Source organism: Tursiops truncatus, chromosome 9, assembly GCF_011762595.2.
Source record: "Tursiops truncatus isolate mTurTru1 chromosome 9, mTurTru1.mat.Y, whole genome shotgun sequence".
NCBI classification, from domain to species: domain Eukaryota; kingdom Metazoa; phylum Chordata; class Mammalia; order Artiodactyla; family Delphinidae; genus Tursiops; species Tursiops truncatus.
The window spans coordinates 49,110,755-49,128,497 of NC_047042.1; the positions used below are offsets into that span (position 1 = coordinate 49,110,755).

General features: G+C 33.9%; 1 protein-coding gene across 9 annotated transcripts in view; it reads right to left on the reverse strand.

Moving 5' to 3' along the window:
- The window catches only part of VPS50 (VPS50 subunit of EARP/GARPII complex), a 141,539-nt gene that overhangs the window by 95,300 nt on the left and 28,496 nt on the right, over window positions 1-17,743 (reverse strand). For all 9 annotated transcript variants that reach the window (XR_002174828.2, XR_004528121.2, XR_012333979.1 and 6 more), the window contains exons 9-12: window positions 17,602-17,684; window positions 5,257-5,299; window positions 3,757-3,855; window positions 1,971-2,111 (exon numbers count right to left, since the gene is read on the reverse strand). Coding sequence is in view for 2 of the 9 variants with exons in the window: in XM_019927450.2 (XP_019783009.1) it covers window positions 1,971-2,111; window positions 3,757-3,855; window positions 5,257-5,299; window positions 17,602-17,684 (366 nt within the window). In the remaining 7 variants the exon portion in view is untranslated. The remainder of the gene's footprint in view (window positions 1-1,970; window positions 2,112-3,756; window positions 3,856-5,256; window positions 5,300-17,601; window positions 17,685-17,743) is intronic.

Genomic DNA, 17,743 nt, shown 5'->3' on the forward strand with positions numbered 1-17,743 from the left:
CCTGGTCTTTTCAAAAATGGGATGCCATGAAAAATATAAGAAGGGGAAGTGATTGTCTAAAATAAAAGACATGGACATATATACACACCAAATGTAAAATAGATAGCTAGTGGGAAGCAGCCGCATAGCACAGGTAGATCAGCTCTGTGCTTTGTGACCACCTAGAGGGGTGGGATAGGGAGGGTGGGAGGGAGACTCGAGAGGGAGGAGATATGGGGATATATGTATATGTATAGCTGATTCAGTTTGTTATACAGCAGAAACTAACACACCATTGTGAAGCAATTATACTCCAATAAAGATGTTAAAAAAGAATAAAAAGAATAAAAATAAAAGAGCTAAACTGATACAAACTACCATATATAAAATAAACAACAAGGTTCTACTGTACAGCACAGGGAACTATATTCAATAGCCTGTGATAAACCACAATGGGAAAAAATACGAAAAAGAACATATATACATATAACTGAATCACTTCTCTGTGCAGCAGAAATTTTAAATCAACTATACTTCAACACAAAATTTTAAATCACTTATTTCAATTTTTAACGTTATATTTAAACTTTTATCTATGATTAAGGACTTCCTTCAAAATACTGCTACTATACAGAGAAAACCAACTGCCCAAATGCCTCGGCTCTTCCTTCTCACTTCCAAAATCTGCCAGTCAACACCATGCACATATATCCTGAGGGCTCTGTTGTTTCTTTCTTACCTGACATTCGGTTGCCACATATGCTCCTACACCAGTATTTCATCAATAATTATTATCAGTTAATTTTAATTAGGGCAAAAATGATTCCCAATTGCCATATATTGAAAAATTAAGAACTGTACATCCTAATACAAGGCTCCTTCACAAATCACCTCACTTGCCTGAGTTATGCCATTCCAGATCCTTGATATGTGTTCTCACCAGGAAAACATATTTAAGTTTCCTTCCATCAGCTTATTGATTGAACATCTAAGGCTTCCTTCCATTTTTCCTCTACTGAGCTAACCACTTTAATTTACAGAACTCAGTTACTAAAAGTCCACATCTTTTCATCAAACTAAATAAATAAATCTGATATGAGATAACCTCTTCCTAATCTTACCTGGTTTAAATAGGTCAAATATAACTCAATATTATAAAACAAATTAAAACCTACTTAGGCTTATAAGAGATATTCACATCCCTGTCTGCCAGTAACAGCACTGACTTAAATACTTCCAAGAAGCCGGAGGTAATTTCTAAACGTCCTTAATTTTTTATCAAGAATAGTGCCAAAGAAAGTGGGCCACCTTAAAATGCATCATATTCTTCATCTCATTATTCAGCTCCTCTAAGTCTGTTCTTTCAACATTAAAGAACCTATCATACCTAATTCTGTTAATAAGTATCAAACAGAATTCATGCTTTACCAGGCTTCCTTTAAAAGCAAATAGCACCCCCATTCTCCTAGAGGTTCATCATTCTCTTTCCCTCACACTACATCAATCCATCAGCAAGAACAATTCGAAAGGAGAACCCAACTCAGTTCACTTCACACCTGTGGATTATATTACCTACAGACCTATGTTTCTTAAAGCATGAAAAAGAAAAATTGGTTACAGATGCTGACAGAAGCAACATTTATACACATGAAAAGACTGATTCAAAGTATGTAAGGAAAATCAGCAAAGATGATTGCTTAAAAGCACCCTAGATGCTCACAGAAGAGAGTTAAGACCCTGAGACAGAGGGGTACAAGAAGCTATAAGAGGGGAGAGAGTCCATTTAGAAGCAACCGCACTCCACAAATCTGTACCATCTCATCAACCTTTACTCTTTATGTGACTGAATCTTCCAGTTTCTCTATGAGGAAAAGAATAATATGGGAGAAAAACTGTTTGCAAACACATCTTCAAATAGTAGGCTCTAAAATAAATGAAATATAAACTTAAAAACTAAAATAGATATAAACAATAATTAAGTTATGACATACCGTACAGAGATCCTTATATTGCAGCTTTTGGAATTTTGTATCTGTGTTTCCTGCACATAGTTCCACATAACCAAGAACAACTTGAAACACAGTATTATGAATGGCTTGGGTGAAGTGCATATGAAGTTGATCCATTGCTGTCTATGGAAAGAAAAAACATACAACATAATCTCATATTATTAAAATAAATTTCAACAGATTTTAAAAACACAGGAAAAAATCTTTACCAATTTTAGCTATAGCACGAATAACTATTATACACAGAATTATAAGTGTTGATTATTTGCAAATAAGCCTGCAAATAACCAAAACATCATACCACTAAAGATAAACCTGAATTATGAACACTGCTCTTTTGCTCTGTATTTATCACTGGTACCCATCCTACCTTTTCCCAAACATGTCATGCATAATCACACCTTTGGATGCCTTCTGCCATCATTCCTTTACATTGTTCAGGATACTCAATGGTCATCTTCTCCGAGAAGCCTTTCCTGACTATCCTATATAAATCAGTACTTTGCACCACTCTATCCACTTACACTGATTTATTTCTTTGATGTTTGTCTCCCTCCCTAGAAGGTAAGATACATGAGGGCCTATATCCAGGTGCCTGGAGCAATGCATATAGTAGGTACCCATAAATATTTAATGAGTAAAAGAATTCATCTAACGGGGGAAATCAGAAGTTATAGTTGTATTTTCAAAGGTCTTTAAACATGTCCCTCGAAATTACCAAATGTCTTCCTTCTAGTATTTTTCCCTAGGTATACCTTCAGATATAAAAACTAATAAAGTACAATAAATAACCAAACTTCTTTATTCTTATTATAAAATGTAAATAGAGTTTAAATAGTTTGGTAAAGTCTTCAATTTCCTTCTAAGACAAGAGACCATTTAAGGGAAGAAAACATTTACACCTATCATGTTTGGATGTTCTCTAGAAAAATGTATAATCCTATATTTGCAGAAGATATAATTAATTTTCAAACTGTGGCCTCTACTTCAAATTTTTCAAGGAAGCCCTTGAGAAGTAAGAGTATGTAAAACCATGCATCATGGGAGCAGTGAGGACATTCTGAGGATAATAGAATCCTTTGAAAAATCTGATAAATGCAACGGACCTGTTTTACAACAAATGTACACAATGCACAAAAGTTTACACACCACTTTGAGGGAGTCATGATGGCTCATCTAGGAACCATGAGGCTCCAAATTTAGAAGTTCTTATTCGGGACCAAGAGTTGAGGTAAAAAAGACTACAATTCTCTCCCACTGAATTATATCATAATATACTTTTTAAAAAACCTACATAGAATGGTGAAAATATTAAACTTGAGAAACACTTCATAGTTTAAAACAGACTTCTGTAATTTTTTTTTTTTTTTTTTTTTTTTTTTGCGGTACGCGGGCCTCTCACTGTTGTGGTCTCTCCCGTTGCGGAGCACAGGCTCCGGACGCACAGGCTCAGCGGCCACGGCTCAAGGGCCCAGCCGCTCCGCGGCATGTGGGATCTTCCCGGACCGGGGCACGAACCCGCGTACCCTGCATCGGCAGGCGGACTCTCAACCACTGCGCCACCAGGGAAGCCCCTGTAATGTTTTCACACTACACACACTCTGAGCCTATGAGATCATGTTATTATTGTTAATACAACATAAAAATTTACTTTGTTAAATGAAACTTTTTAAGCACTCTATATTAATAATAATATTCAAACTTAAGCAATCATGAAGATCAACAGATTCCTGATTAAGAAAAAAGAAAACATCCTTTCAAAACTAACCTGTGTTTTTCCAAGAAGTCGATAAGCTTGTTGAACCTTGGTATAATGGTTAATGTCAAAATTCTTGCAGATTTTGGACAGAGCAACATCCAACTGTTCCTGTATAATTAAAAGAGGAGGCAAGAGGTGGTTAAGGAATTATATTTTCAAGGTAGTGAGAAGAAAATATTAAGTAAAACTAATTTCTCACTTTTAACTAATATCTAAACACATTTACTATTACACTGGATTTAATAGTCAAAAACAAATTTAAATAAAAATATAAATAAATTATAATTCTTATTACCAGCTATACTCAAGTTTATTGAGATGTTATTAATATATGAGTTTTTTAAAAAAACATGCCTAGTGTTTCAAGGGACACAAAATAATTATCATAGTCTCTAAAGGAATTTTAGTTTTTAATTTTACTTAACTATGTTTCCTCAAGCATCTGCTAAAATCTTACAATCATATGAACTGAGTTTGTAGGACTACTGAAAAATAAAACAATCCTTCTGTAAATCACTGAAAAGCAATGATAATTTTCAAGAAAACTACATTGACCTTAAAAGTACATACCTCAAGGTACTGCCCTTTCATATCTAACTGTACCAACTTTGTTTATGGGTTTCTATCTCAATGATTTCATTTTAAGATAAATATTATTCTGTACTTATACAGAAAATTATAAGAATGAAAGAAACTGAGCTTTGAAAGAAAGTCCTCATTAAAATTTTCACGTGATTATTTACTTAAGGGATTTTCAAAGCAGTTCTATTTATGTTTATCAAATAAACTGTCATTCTTACAATTAGGAAATAATTGCATTTATGATCAAAAACTACTTTCACAAAAGTCATTTGAAAGTCTACCCTCAACTTTTCTAAGTACTCTCATCAGGAAAACAATAAAATAAAGTATCAGAAGAAACCAAATAATTCTTATTAAGTTTATTTAAATGAACACTCTGCTTTGCAAAGATTCTGAGGAAAGAGATGAACTCTGAATAAATGTAGGAGGAAAAGGCTTTATGCTCACAATAACATAGCTTTTCCTTTCCAGTTTCTACATATTTGATGAATTATATGAGATATTATTATGAGGTTTAGGAATTTAGGAGGGTTATCATCAGCCAATAATCATTCTTAAATAAATAAACTCACTAAACTAAAAAGGAGTAGCAGTTGATAATCAAAAAATAATTAATACATGGTTAAGTATTTTGCCTATAGTTTACATGAGAACACACCTATGACTAACAGTTTAGGGATCTTGCTGGATATGGTAATATTTTCAAATACTCTTTTCAGATCCCACAATTCCTAAAGTATTATTGAGAGTACAAGTAAATTACCATTAACTTGACCATGCACAGATATTCCAAATGAAAAACACAAAGTATAGTGATGTAGAAACACTGATAATAACATGAAAGTCAAAACATAAGATGCATCTACGCTATTCAAAAACCTCTGAAAAGAAAAAGTCATTTAACTTAATATATATAATTCTTCTTACCTCAATTTGCTCTAAAGTATCTTGCAGCTTTGAATTCAGTTCACTATTAAATAAAACAGAATTAGGTGTGTCAATCTTTAAAAGAGACAAACTGAATAATTAAATGCACAGATCAATAGTATGAGCAGTAAGTTGTGCTGCTGATCCTACAGACAGTACAAAAAGGCAAGAAAAATAAATAAAAGGAAAAGAATTAGAAAGGAAGAAACAGAAGAGTCATCACTAGCAGCAACAGGATTGTGTGGGCAGAAAATCCTGAAGAATCTATAGATAAAACTAAGAATTTAAGAATTAAATACTGATAGCAAGTTTTAAAGATAATAAGTTTAATATAGATGAAAAGTAAAATGTCAAAAATAAAATTAATCCCTATATATTAGAAACAAAGAATTAGACAATGAAATTTTTAAAAATACAATTTCAAAAAACCAAATACCTGGGAATAAATCAAATAAAAAATATACAATACAAAGTACAGCTAAAATAAAGATGACAACTACATAGAGGTATATACCATGTAAACAGACTAAAACCTTCAATATTGTTGATATCAGTTCTCACCAAAACGATCTCTAATTCTAATCAAAATCCCAGAAGGGTTTTTAATGTAGAAACCGACAAGCCATTTCTAAAATTTATGTGGAAACTCAAAGGGCTAAGACCAGTCAAGAATACTGTGAAGAACAATGCTGTAAGACATACACTAAAATAGGTTAAGGCTTATTATAAAGTTACAGCAATAAGGAAGTGTGGTACTTATTATAAGGATACATAAACAGAACAACAGAACAGAATAAAAACAAAGGGTAAAAGCCTTAAACAGATACCTGACAAAGGAGATATCCCATTGGCCAATAAAACATATAAATATGTACTCCATCAGGCATTCAGGAAATGCAAATTAAAACTGCAATAAGACACTATAACAAATGACTGGAATGGCTAAAAATATTTTTAAAAAATTAAAAATGACATCAACAAATGTTGGCAAGGATGTAGAACAAAAGGAACACGCAATTCAATCCTGGAGGAAGGGAAAACTGATAGCACCTTTTGGGAAACAGTTAACACCTAAAACTCAACACACAAATACTCTATGTCCCAGAAGTCCTAGATATGTATCTTTCATAAGTGCATACACAGTCCTTGCAGCATTATTTGTAATAGGCAAAATGAAGCAACTCAATTGTCTGTGAACAATTAAATGGGTAAAGTGAGATATATTTATGATGAAATACTATAGCAATGAAAATATACTACCTGAATCTCAAAAACATAATATTGGACAAAAAGAAGTCAGTTTGTATAAATAGAATCATACAGTATGTACTTTTTAAAGTTCAAACAGGCAAAACTAACGTTAGTGACAGAAGCCAGGACACTGGTTACCTTGGGAAAATAATGACTGGAATGGGGCATGAAGGAAGTTTCTGGGGTATTAGAAATGTTCTAGTTCTGTTTCTGTTTCTGGGAGGTAATTACACAATTATGTTCACTTTGTAAAAATATATTGAGTTATACACTTAGAATATGTGATTGAATCTGATTTTTTCCCCTTTAATTCTCCCTAGGTCAGTTTTTTAAAACACTGATATTATTTGAATTATAATATCCCAATATTAAAAAAGATCTGTGGTATCTAACAAAATAAATACAATTTTAGAGAAAACATTTTTAACAAAAGAGGTTAAGGCAAAACTAAAATAAAACAGTAAGAACAAGTGGAAGATGTAGTTTAATACACCAAAATTATACAAGGTGTTTTACAACTGTCATCTGATTATAAATGTGACTCTCAAAGTCCTAGCAGCCAAAATAGGGAAGCCCAGAGTACACAATTCAGTGTCCAGAATACCAAAACACACCAGTAACTCAAGAGAAAAAACAAAACAAAGAGAAAAAAAATCACTTTTGTTGGCGTTAAGTGAGAGAGAAAATTTTGCCAGTCTTGATAAAGAGGATAGCAATATTTTATCTCCTAAGGAACACCCTTGGTAACAGTCTTACAGAATATACAATATGGATTCATGGACTCCTTGTCTTTGCTTCTTATAGAGCCTTTTAATGCAAACTGAGGAGATAACACCAAAGTGGTTTGATAGAGAGAGAGACAGACACAAATGCAAAGCAATTTGTCAGAAAAGTAAAACCAATAATAATACAAGTACCCAGTTTCTGATGGTCTCAAAGATAAACATCCAAAAACATAAAGGAAGACCATTTTCTACAAATATTATCATAAGCATGCTTTTGATTAAGGTTGAGAATTGAAGATTATATTCTCTAGTCAACACTGAGAATGAACAAATCTTCAGGATTTGACAATCAACAGTGTAGGATTAATACCTTATTTTAAAAATTAGGGTCTCTAACCAGGATTTATGCCTGAAAAATAGCCACAGACATAAATATAGGTTAAGGAAATACCTGTAGGCGGGAGTGAGATTTTCCTTAAAAAAATGATTGAGAATTTCTGTCCGAAAAAGAATAAATGAATGAATAAAAAAAAAAGGAATGAGAGCTAAAGGCTTCAAAATAATACCTCTAAAAGGATAGCCATGATAACACCTTAGCACTTAGAATTAAATAATTCCTCATTCCACCCAATTTAAAAAAAAAAATCAGTATCAACTCCCAGAGTTGTTCCTTCTCCCATGTTCTCTCTCTTCTGATTCATATGACTACCACCCATTCAATCCAAGCTGGAAATTCCAAAGTCATCTTTAATTCTTCTCTCTCTTCATATATACTGGTAATCAGACCCTGATGATTCTACCATCTCAGTATTTCTCATATCCACCTATGCTTCTCCTTTATCAAGTTTGTGTTCTAAATCAAGTATTATCACTCAATAACCTCCTAATGTATCTCTGCAGACAACACACACATCCCACCCTTCAACTCATACATCTGTTTATTTGACGAACACCATCAACCTGCATACCAAACATTGTACGACAAACTCCAAAAAGCTTTCAGGGACAGCTCTGAGCAGGGGTCTAACTCCAGACTGGATTTGGTCAACATTCTGTTTGATTTGGCAGATGCATCATTTTCAATAGCTTGTATGTGAAAGGCTTTAGGCAAGGCCCAACAGTCCTGCAGACCTGACCATTTCCTGCTGTCATCTGGCAGCTTCACATACATGTTACCTGCCTGGTCCCTAAAGACAACTGAGTTTGCAGTTCCTAAGTAAAGCAGAAATAAAAATCACATTAATCCACTACTTTAAAATGTTTGATGGCTCCCGATTAAACCAAGGATAAAGCCCCAAATTAGCATGGCACATAAGACTTAACAATTGACATGAAAAATTAACTTCCCATTCACTTTTCAGTGCTTATACAGTTGACCCTTGAACAACAGGGATTGGAACTGCACTGGTGGACTTATAAGGGGATATTTTTCAATAGTAAATACTACAGTACTACATAATCCTCAGTTGGTTGAATCCTCAGAAGCAGAATCACAGACTCAGAGTATAATTTATAACTATATAAGTTATTCATGGATTTTCGACTGAGCTGAGGGTTAGCGCCCTTCACCTGTACATTGTTCAAGGGTCAACTGTATTTTAGTCATATGGACTATGTGCAACTCCCCAAACAAACCCCAGACTTTCACACCCTCTGTTCTTGCATATAATGTTCACAATAACTATAAAATACATTCTCCTTTTCTCACTTGGGCCCAAATGTCCATCTATCTTCCAAATGTCATCTTTTCTCAGAAGTCTTCCTCTGCTGACTGTTCCCTTAAGTCTCACAATGCTCTGCTTACAGCACCCTGAATTATAGTAAAGAAATATCTGTGACTATCTGTCAGAGCAGACTGTGGCTTATTCCCCAGTGACGCCCCAGGACTAACTAAACTCACTGCCTGACTCAGAGCAGGTAATAAATATCTGCAAAGTCAAATTTGCACTTTAAACAAAAAATGACAAAAATTTACCATCATTCTTTCAGCCCCCATTTTCTACTTCAATTAAAAAAAAAAAACTACAGAGATAAAAAAAAAAAAGGAGAACGTTTTAGAAGAGAAAGAGTCAGACTAGACTCTGGGTCTACAGGTGCCTTAGTGAAAGAAAACGAGGTAAGCAGAGCGGAAGCTGGTTCCACTCCTCTATCACACAGGGCTCAGTTCACCTAAGGCTGAAGCTAGAGACACAGATATGGAGAGGCAAGAACACGCAGAATAATAAATATCAGAACTGGTAAACATATTCTCTCAGGGAATATTGTGAGTTTGGAGAAAAAAGGAATATATATAAACTAATTCATAGGTAAGAGTAATGAGTTTTTCAGCTTCACAATTGAAAAAACTGGGCTTTAGAGTTTATTTACAATGTTATTATAAATCTAGATGTTTTTATTGCTTCTATTATTTATGATTAAAATGATTTTATAGTCTATATATTAAGAGTTAATGCAAACATCGTAATGTAAATAGTATGCAGAAATTTTTAAATATAAAATTTATAAATCAAACATTTTGGTCTTATTAAAAATGCTCTCAAAATCTACAACTGTAGTTTGACAACAGTTTGCTACTAATTAAAGATACATATGTAAAAATGTGATTAACGAGTGGACATATTAAATGTACAGCCTTTAAAGAAACCCTTAGCCATCATTTAGAAACCTGAATTCCAGTTATTTCAGTCAATTAATCAAAGTATGTAAAAAGGACCTATTCATAAACATTTGGATAAATAAAAGCTACATTACAGTCAAAAAAATTACCAGTTGTAAGATGAAAGGCTAAAAGCTATTAAAGGCTACCTGCAAGTGAATGGAATGAATCAAACAATTTTGGGGTGGCTTTTTTTTTTTTTTTTGTGGTACGCGGGCCTCTCACTGTTGTGGCCTCTCCCGTTGCGGAGCACAGGCTCCGGACACGCAGGCTCAGTGGCCATGGCTCACGGGCCTAGCCGCTCTGCGGCATGTGGGATCCTCCCGGACCGGGGCACAAACCCACGTTCCCTGCATCGGCAGGTGGACTCTCAACCACTGCGCCACCAGGTAAGCCCCTGGGGTGGCATTTTTATAATCACTATAGAAAATATGAAAGATAACATATCCATAAATAATTAAAAGTTTTCTTTTAAATAACTGATCTGGACACACACTTGCAAAATGCATATAAATCAAAATTTTGTACAAAGTTGACTTGCTGAAAGACAAGATAGTATGAAAGTAATTAGCCTCTTAATGATCTTTCCCTGTTCTGTTATTAAGCCATGTGATTTAAGACAAGTCTCTTAATAACTCTGGGCATCAGTTTCCTATGCAAAAGTGGGCTGGATCTAAAAGGCTGCTTCTAGCTCTAAAGTTTCAAGATTCCATTATATGCTGAACACCAGTTACCCAATTACTACATCTTTATATATGGTTCAGTAGAGTGCTAAAACTTCTGAAATACACGTAAGTAAAATACACTGTTCAGAAATCCCTGATCTAACCCAGAACACTATCATTCACCACAGAGAAAGCCTAGAGTCCATTACTAAGGACACTAAAAATGTTCACAACATCTCCAAACTTTATGAATTGTAATTCCAGAGCAGATGTCAGGCTGAGGAACCAAATCTAACCAACCGGCTATGTTTCTAAATAAAGTTTTATTGAAACACAGCCATATGTATTTGTTTACATATCATCTAAGGCAGCTCTTGGTCTTCAAGGGCAGAGCCGAAGACTTGCAACCAAGACCTATGGCCTACAAAGCTTAATATATTTATTATCTGGCCCTTTAAAGACAAAGGCGCTCTGCCAACCCTGTGCTAGAGCTCAGCAGAAGACGTTTTCGTTGGTCAATTGGTCAAAGTTAAAACAAGAATATTTATGTGTACTGAATATTTTAACTAAAATTGTATAAATGTACTTCATTCACCCATTTCTGATTTCGAGCCAAGGTCTCGTCTTTTCATTTGACTGGAGTTTTAAATTCTTAGTCTCATATGAGCCAAATGACTAGTAAGTTGTCTGTAATTTCAAGTTTCAGTTTCTCAAAAGTGAAGCAGGAGCTTAAAAACAAATGCAAAACAATCCAAATGTCAGATCACACTGCTACCTTATATGCCCCAATTTTTTATGAGTTGTTTCATCTACAAAAAATTCAAAAGGAAATTTATTTTTAACAATATGTTCTGTTTTTACAATGCATTCAACTTACTTTCAAAAATTGTGTTTCATCTCAGTTTATTTACTTAAACAACATAAATACAGTAACAAACACAACTGGCAGAAATATCTTTTAGGAAAAATACAATTAACTCTAGTAAGAATATAACTCAGATACTGGAGCAGAATAATATAAATTGGCCTATTAGCCATGAGTCCCACTACACATAACAGCTATCACACTGGTAGACAGTCTAGCATAGTTGTGGTTTAAGAACAACAAGCTCTGCAACCCAACAGATCTAAGTTTAAATCCTGGCTTTGCCATTTATTTTATAGAGCATCGACATCCTCATCTATAAAAGAGAGACAACAACAACACCTCTGAGGAATATTTTGTTAATGTTAAATAAGAAAAAGTAAGGAAAATGACAAGTACAGTGCTTGACACATAGTAAAGGCCAAAATTTTTTAAGTATTATTATACCATCATCATTATCACCATCATCATGATTCAATATTTAAAAGCTGAAAAATAAAGCTTTAGTGAGAAAACCTTATTAAAATATAATTTAGAATTACTGTATAGTCAGTGCTGCCTTAGCTAATGGTGCCTAGCTTCTACTCCCACTCCTATAAATGTCAGTATTTCCCATTCCTGCTGGGGTTTGGGAAGTGAGCCATTCACAGCTTGATCATCTCTGATGGCTTCTGTTTATGCACTCTGTGCTGTTAACTGGCATATTATCCCACAGTCTGCCTCTTAACTGCCTGTTATTACAAATTCCTAGAGAAATAAATTTCAAGAGTTCTTGGTATAACAAGTAACATAACATCTCATGCAGTTAAGCATTAAATAATACTTCATTCTTGTCTCATCATCTAGGAGTGAAGAGTGACACAGGACTTTTCTAGACAGGTGAAAATTTATAACTTCAAGTAGAAAAAAAATCCTAAAAATTCTAAAGGAAAGACACTATTTATGGTGGAATGGAATGGGAGTAGCATCTGACTTTGTCCTACAAAACAGAAGGCTGGAATAGACAGCTGAGCAATGCCTTCCATTTTCTAAGGAAAAAAATAATTTTTCTTTCAATTGTGTATGGACTAAATTAAGGTCATTTCAAAATCTGAACACTTACACCCATGTATCCCATATCAAAAAAAATAATTTTCAGAGAGGTAACTATAACACAGGACAAAGAAATACACAAAAAAGGAATATTACAAAGAAATGATAGCAGCCGAGTCATACCAAAAAGGTGAAAAATGTTCAACAGAAATAGAAAGACACTAATGGATTTTGATTTTCGTTCAGAGACAAAGGATTATTTTTCCTTTTTTATAAGTCCAATCACTCAGTTCTGCAGATAATAATATTTAAATAAACATAATATAGTAAATATGATTTCTATTAGGTTAGTTTTTTTTAGAAGTAACCGGTTGGAAAACGCACAGATTTAATTACAGTTGTGAAAAGAATATAAACATTATAAACTTGACCAAGTAAAAATAAGAGTTTCACTAACAAAACTTGGAAGATGGAGAAGCAAATAGAAGGAAAATGTATACCAAACACCTATCTCTTATTGATTTTTATTATGGGGAGTAAACAGTCAGAGCATCAACAACTATCTACAGTGATAAATCAGGAAAAAGATATTCTCATGTAGTTAAATTACAGTGAAATCTATTAGGAAAAAAATTAATAAGCTGTAAAAACAGTTTATACTAGGTAGTAGGAAAGGGAATGATGGGTGGGCAGAAAGAAAAGCCTTTACCTTTTAAGACGTTTTGTTCAAGTATTATATTTGGTGTAGATTTCACTTTAATTTTAAATGGCACTGTGTGGGGGAGGAAGCCAGAGGAAAAGAAGTTAAGATAAAACATAAGGAATGCAGGTAGTGTCCAAATAACATGGTATCAATAACTCAGCCCAAGCCAATCAAGCAACAGGGACTTCAGATCTACATATGGGTGTAGCTAAGCAGGCCTGGTGATCCTGCACAAACACTCACTGCTCAACACTGCTCCAGGTAAGGTTCCTGCACTCCCCCTGCCTGAGTCTAGAGAAAGAGAGCAGGCACTGCTTGCTAAGATGAAATCAAGGGCAACAGGGGAAGAATAGTCCCGAGTACTGCTGTATTTGTACCTAAAAGCTGTGCTCATTATTCTGTGATTTAAAGTTCTAAAACCTGCAATTTTCTTTCAACTGCCAAGATCATCTTCAGAGAAAAAAATAAAAGGATATTTTAAAGATTATGAGAAATTAAATTGATCTGTGTATGTTAAAATGTAGTATACAACAAACTAGTTCAGTTGGTATACAAACTTTTCAGAGCATAATCCAGCATGCTCTCAGGTACATTCCAGTAGTTTCTTTCAAATGAAATTTTAAAAAATAAAGAAGTTCTGACTTTTAATAACTTTTCTTGAAACTAATTTAGATAAATGTCAAGTGATAAAGAAATTAAATGCTTCATTCAGACGTATTTTACCATAAACACACTGATTCTTATTCCCAGTAAATCCCAACTATATAACTCTGTCCATCAACTCAAGAAATGTCAAATAATGTAAAAATGGACCCTGTCAGTTATCAAAGTGAACAAAACTGGTGTTACAGTATCTTTTACTAAAGATGCTGAAACACAGCACATCTCAAGGAAGACACAAGGTATTGAAGAGCTACCAGTTTTCTTTCATTTTTCAATTAACTGGGTATACCAAATTGCTTGGTACTTCACATATTAAACTACATAGTCATATAACCTGAGACTTACTAGGTAAACAGTCAATGCCTCTTTATGCAGAAGAAAATTTTGTGAATTCTCTTTTTTTCTATTTTCAGAATCATAAGAGTCAACCCTCAGTTGTTCCATGTAATCTACTCCTAAGACCACAGAGTCTCTGCCTTCTACCAAGTACTTTATTTCCAATAAAGGAGCAATGTGACTAGGAAAGAAAAGAGGAACATATAATCTACTAAAGAAAAATTAAGAAGTGCATGAGTAGATACACTGTACATATGACTTTGCCTGCAACAGAAAAACAGAAAAACAAACACCACACAAGAATTCAGAAACACTCAGAATCATGGAATGATTCTCTTAAAGGACATTTCTAAAAAAGAATATATTTCTTGATTCTCTAACCATCAACAGGAATAAAAATACATTTAAATGTTAAAGAAAGTAAGAGTGTGAATTCAGTTGGAAATAACTATTCCTATGATTACCAGAGTGTCAAATGACTTTTCACCCTGATGCACTCAGGTCCAAGCAAAGATTGAATCTTGCCTTTGCTAAATTCCACAGACCCAGGTAAATTAAAAGAATGTTTAAAGTGTTGGTGAATTATGTGTGAACAGACCCAATGAAAGAGCTCAAGAACAGGTTCAATACTGATTGTATTCAGCAGACCAGAGGAAAAAGAGCAAAACAAAAATAAATGCATAGAATAAGAAAGGGGCATCTAATTAATAAAGACAAAAATAAAAGGAAATTAGAATAAAATTCCTTTCATTTTTGGGGACTCAATCTGTGCCACATATCAACTAATTCTATTTCTCTTTCCTATATCACATTATCTACAAGAAGTGAACAAACCTACGTTCTCCCAACTAGGAGCTAACGGGTGAAATAAGAGGTGAAGGGAGAAGGTGAATGGTGGCAGGCAAAGGAAACACTGCTCTATGTGGGGGAGAATTGCTGGTGGAGGGCCTATCATCACCACCAAGCATTTCCAACTAACAGCTCTGCTTTCGGAGCCACCCTGATGTTGTCACTAAATCACCAAGTTAAAAACACAACTGTAACAGATTTCCGGGAAGTCTAAGATAAAATCCCACTACAATGAATTCCTTAGGACATTTTAATGTATCTGTGCATGTATTTTTACCTATTTTCAGAATATAAGACAAACTTTTCTTATTACTGCATGTATGACTCATATATGTAAACATAGCATGCTGCTTATATACCGTATTATCTAAAATAAAACAATGATTAATTTAAATCATCATTACAGATCTTTCTGATCAAAACTTTTTATCAGGTCAGATAACTCCTCCACATATCACTATATACATAAAAATGAAAAAGTGCTTAGAAGCCACTTCACGCTAACTTGAAAAAGCCCAAATAAGGATTTCTTTCAGTTTTTTATAGTTAACTCTCACCAAGTAAGATATTTACTTTAACAAACCTAAAACAAAAATTTTAATTAATGGAAAAAATGAAGTGTCAACATGTCACCTGCACCCTCAATCTCCTGCCAACAAATTTCCAAACTCATTCTTTCCTATTATAATAGAATGGTGACTTTTTCGAAGTCAATCTCTCCAATAATCCCTACGAAGCTTTATTATTACGTTCTCTGTCTTATTTTTAACCTCTCACTCTTTCTCATTGATTTTCAAATATTCAGGTTGCTCCTTCTCAATTCCACATCTCTCCTCCATATAAAATTTCCTCATCTTACACTTACACTTCAACCAAATCTGTCCCTAACAAGGTCAACTCTGATTTCTTTGTTGCTATAAATGCTATAGATATTTTCGTCCTCATTTTGCTTGGCATCTCTGCAACAAAGACTTCATCATGATACCCGTAATCTCGTATCTACAACACCTCATACCTTGGTTTAGCTAATCCCTCCTGCACCTCCTTCAGGTCCTCCTTAGTCCTGACCCCCTAAGGAAAATTAGATCCCAATGCTTCCACCGTATGCTCAACTTCCTTCTCTATAAAGCCCCATTCCACCTGGGCCTACTTCAATCCAAATCCATCTTGATAGACTAAGCACTCTAGAAAACCATGGATTATACTGATTACATTATATGTGGTTCATCACTATACAGCCAATTCCAAAACAAACCACCTAGCATATAATAAACGCTCAGTAAATACATAACTGCCTGAAGTATTTTGAGCCAATCATAAATAAGCTTTTCTCATTCTAACAGATTTACCACCACGAAATGAACTAAATGAGTGCTATGCTTCTTCAGAAGCCAGAAGGCCTTGCTAGAAATTTTCAAATATATTCAACATATTAGAGCTTATTCACCCAACTTAGTAAGTATAAATGACATAATCAAGTTTTTAATAGTGAAAGTTAATCATTATCAAAATGGATAAAATAAAAATATTACTGGTATTACCCAACTATGCACTTCTTAATCAAATAAAAAGTGGTCGCTTCAATATACATAATCCTAAAGAAAAAAAAATATCATCTCTAGGGGGAAAATACCTAGTTATTCTATACCCAGCGCAGACCTATGATGTGAGAGTATATTAAAAGAAAAAATTTAATCCAAAGCTGTATTAATGTTTTGTCCTTTCATAATCCTTTTATTTTTTCAGATACTAGCAATCAACATCTACAATATCAGTGCATCCTGCTCACTGAGTGCCAGATTCTCCATACAGGGGAGGCTAAGGGACTCATTCTAGGCTAAGTATGAATTTAATTTGAAACTGGGTTTCCTTGGCAAGCTCACTATTTTCCCTAGATTCTATATTTATTTTTGATGCTTTTAGAGGAATGGCGGAAATTGCACTTGAGGATTAGAAATTCCTCAAGGTACTGTCACAACTAATGCAAAACCTTCATTTTAAGCAGACCAAAATCCATTAATAAAGTTAGAACTAAGAGCAGAGGATGCAGCAGCTATTTTTACATTGTACATTTTATAAATAAACAGAAGATATAATACATTAAATACATAATCACTTAAATATTACAAAGATGACTCCTACATAAAGTGAAATCACTTTAAATTTTCCAAAAGAATTCTTATCATGATGAGCCAACAATTGAACCATCTGGATCTGAAAAGCAAACTGCAACAGAACTCTCAATATTTGTAATCTGGGCATAGTTAAGGAGGAAGAATTCTCAAGAGCTGCAATGGAGACATGAACAGATGAATTTATTCTCTACTACTCCATAAAAATGAAATCAATAAGATTGGAAAAAATATGAAAAAAAGAGTTTCAATGAGGTGACAAGAAACAGGATTAGAAAGTATCTGATCTTTCAAACCTTAAGAATTTTTATTTATAATTTTACTGTGCTGCTCATTTACAAATAAGAAGGCTAAACTAGAACATAGCACTTAATATTAATGTTCAGTGTTTATTACCATTGTATGTTACACAACTCCTATATAAAAACTGACAATAAAGTCAGCTTTAAAAATTTTACATCACCTTACCTTATGCAACTGTAATGTTTAAAAGTGCTAGCAGCTTTCTGACATTCCAGGCACAGCTGAATAGCTCCTGGATAGTCTTCCTCCTGAATCAACAACAGAAGTCATTAGGCTGGAAACATTTTTCTTAAAGCTTCTGAAAAAG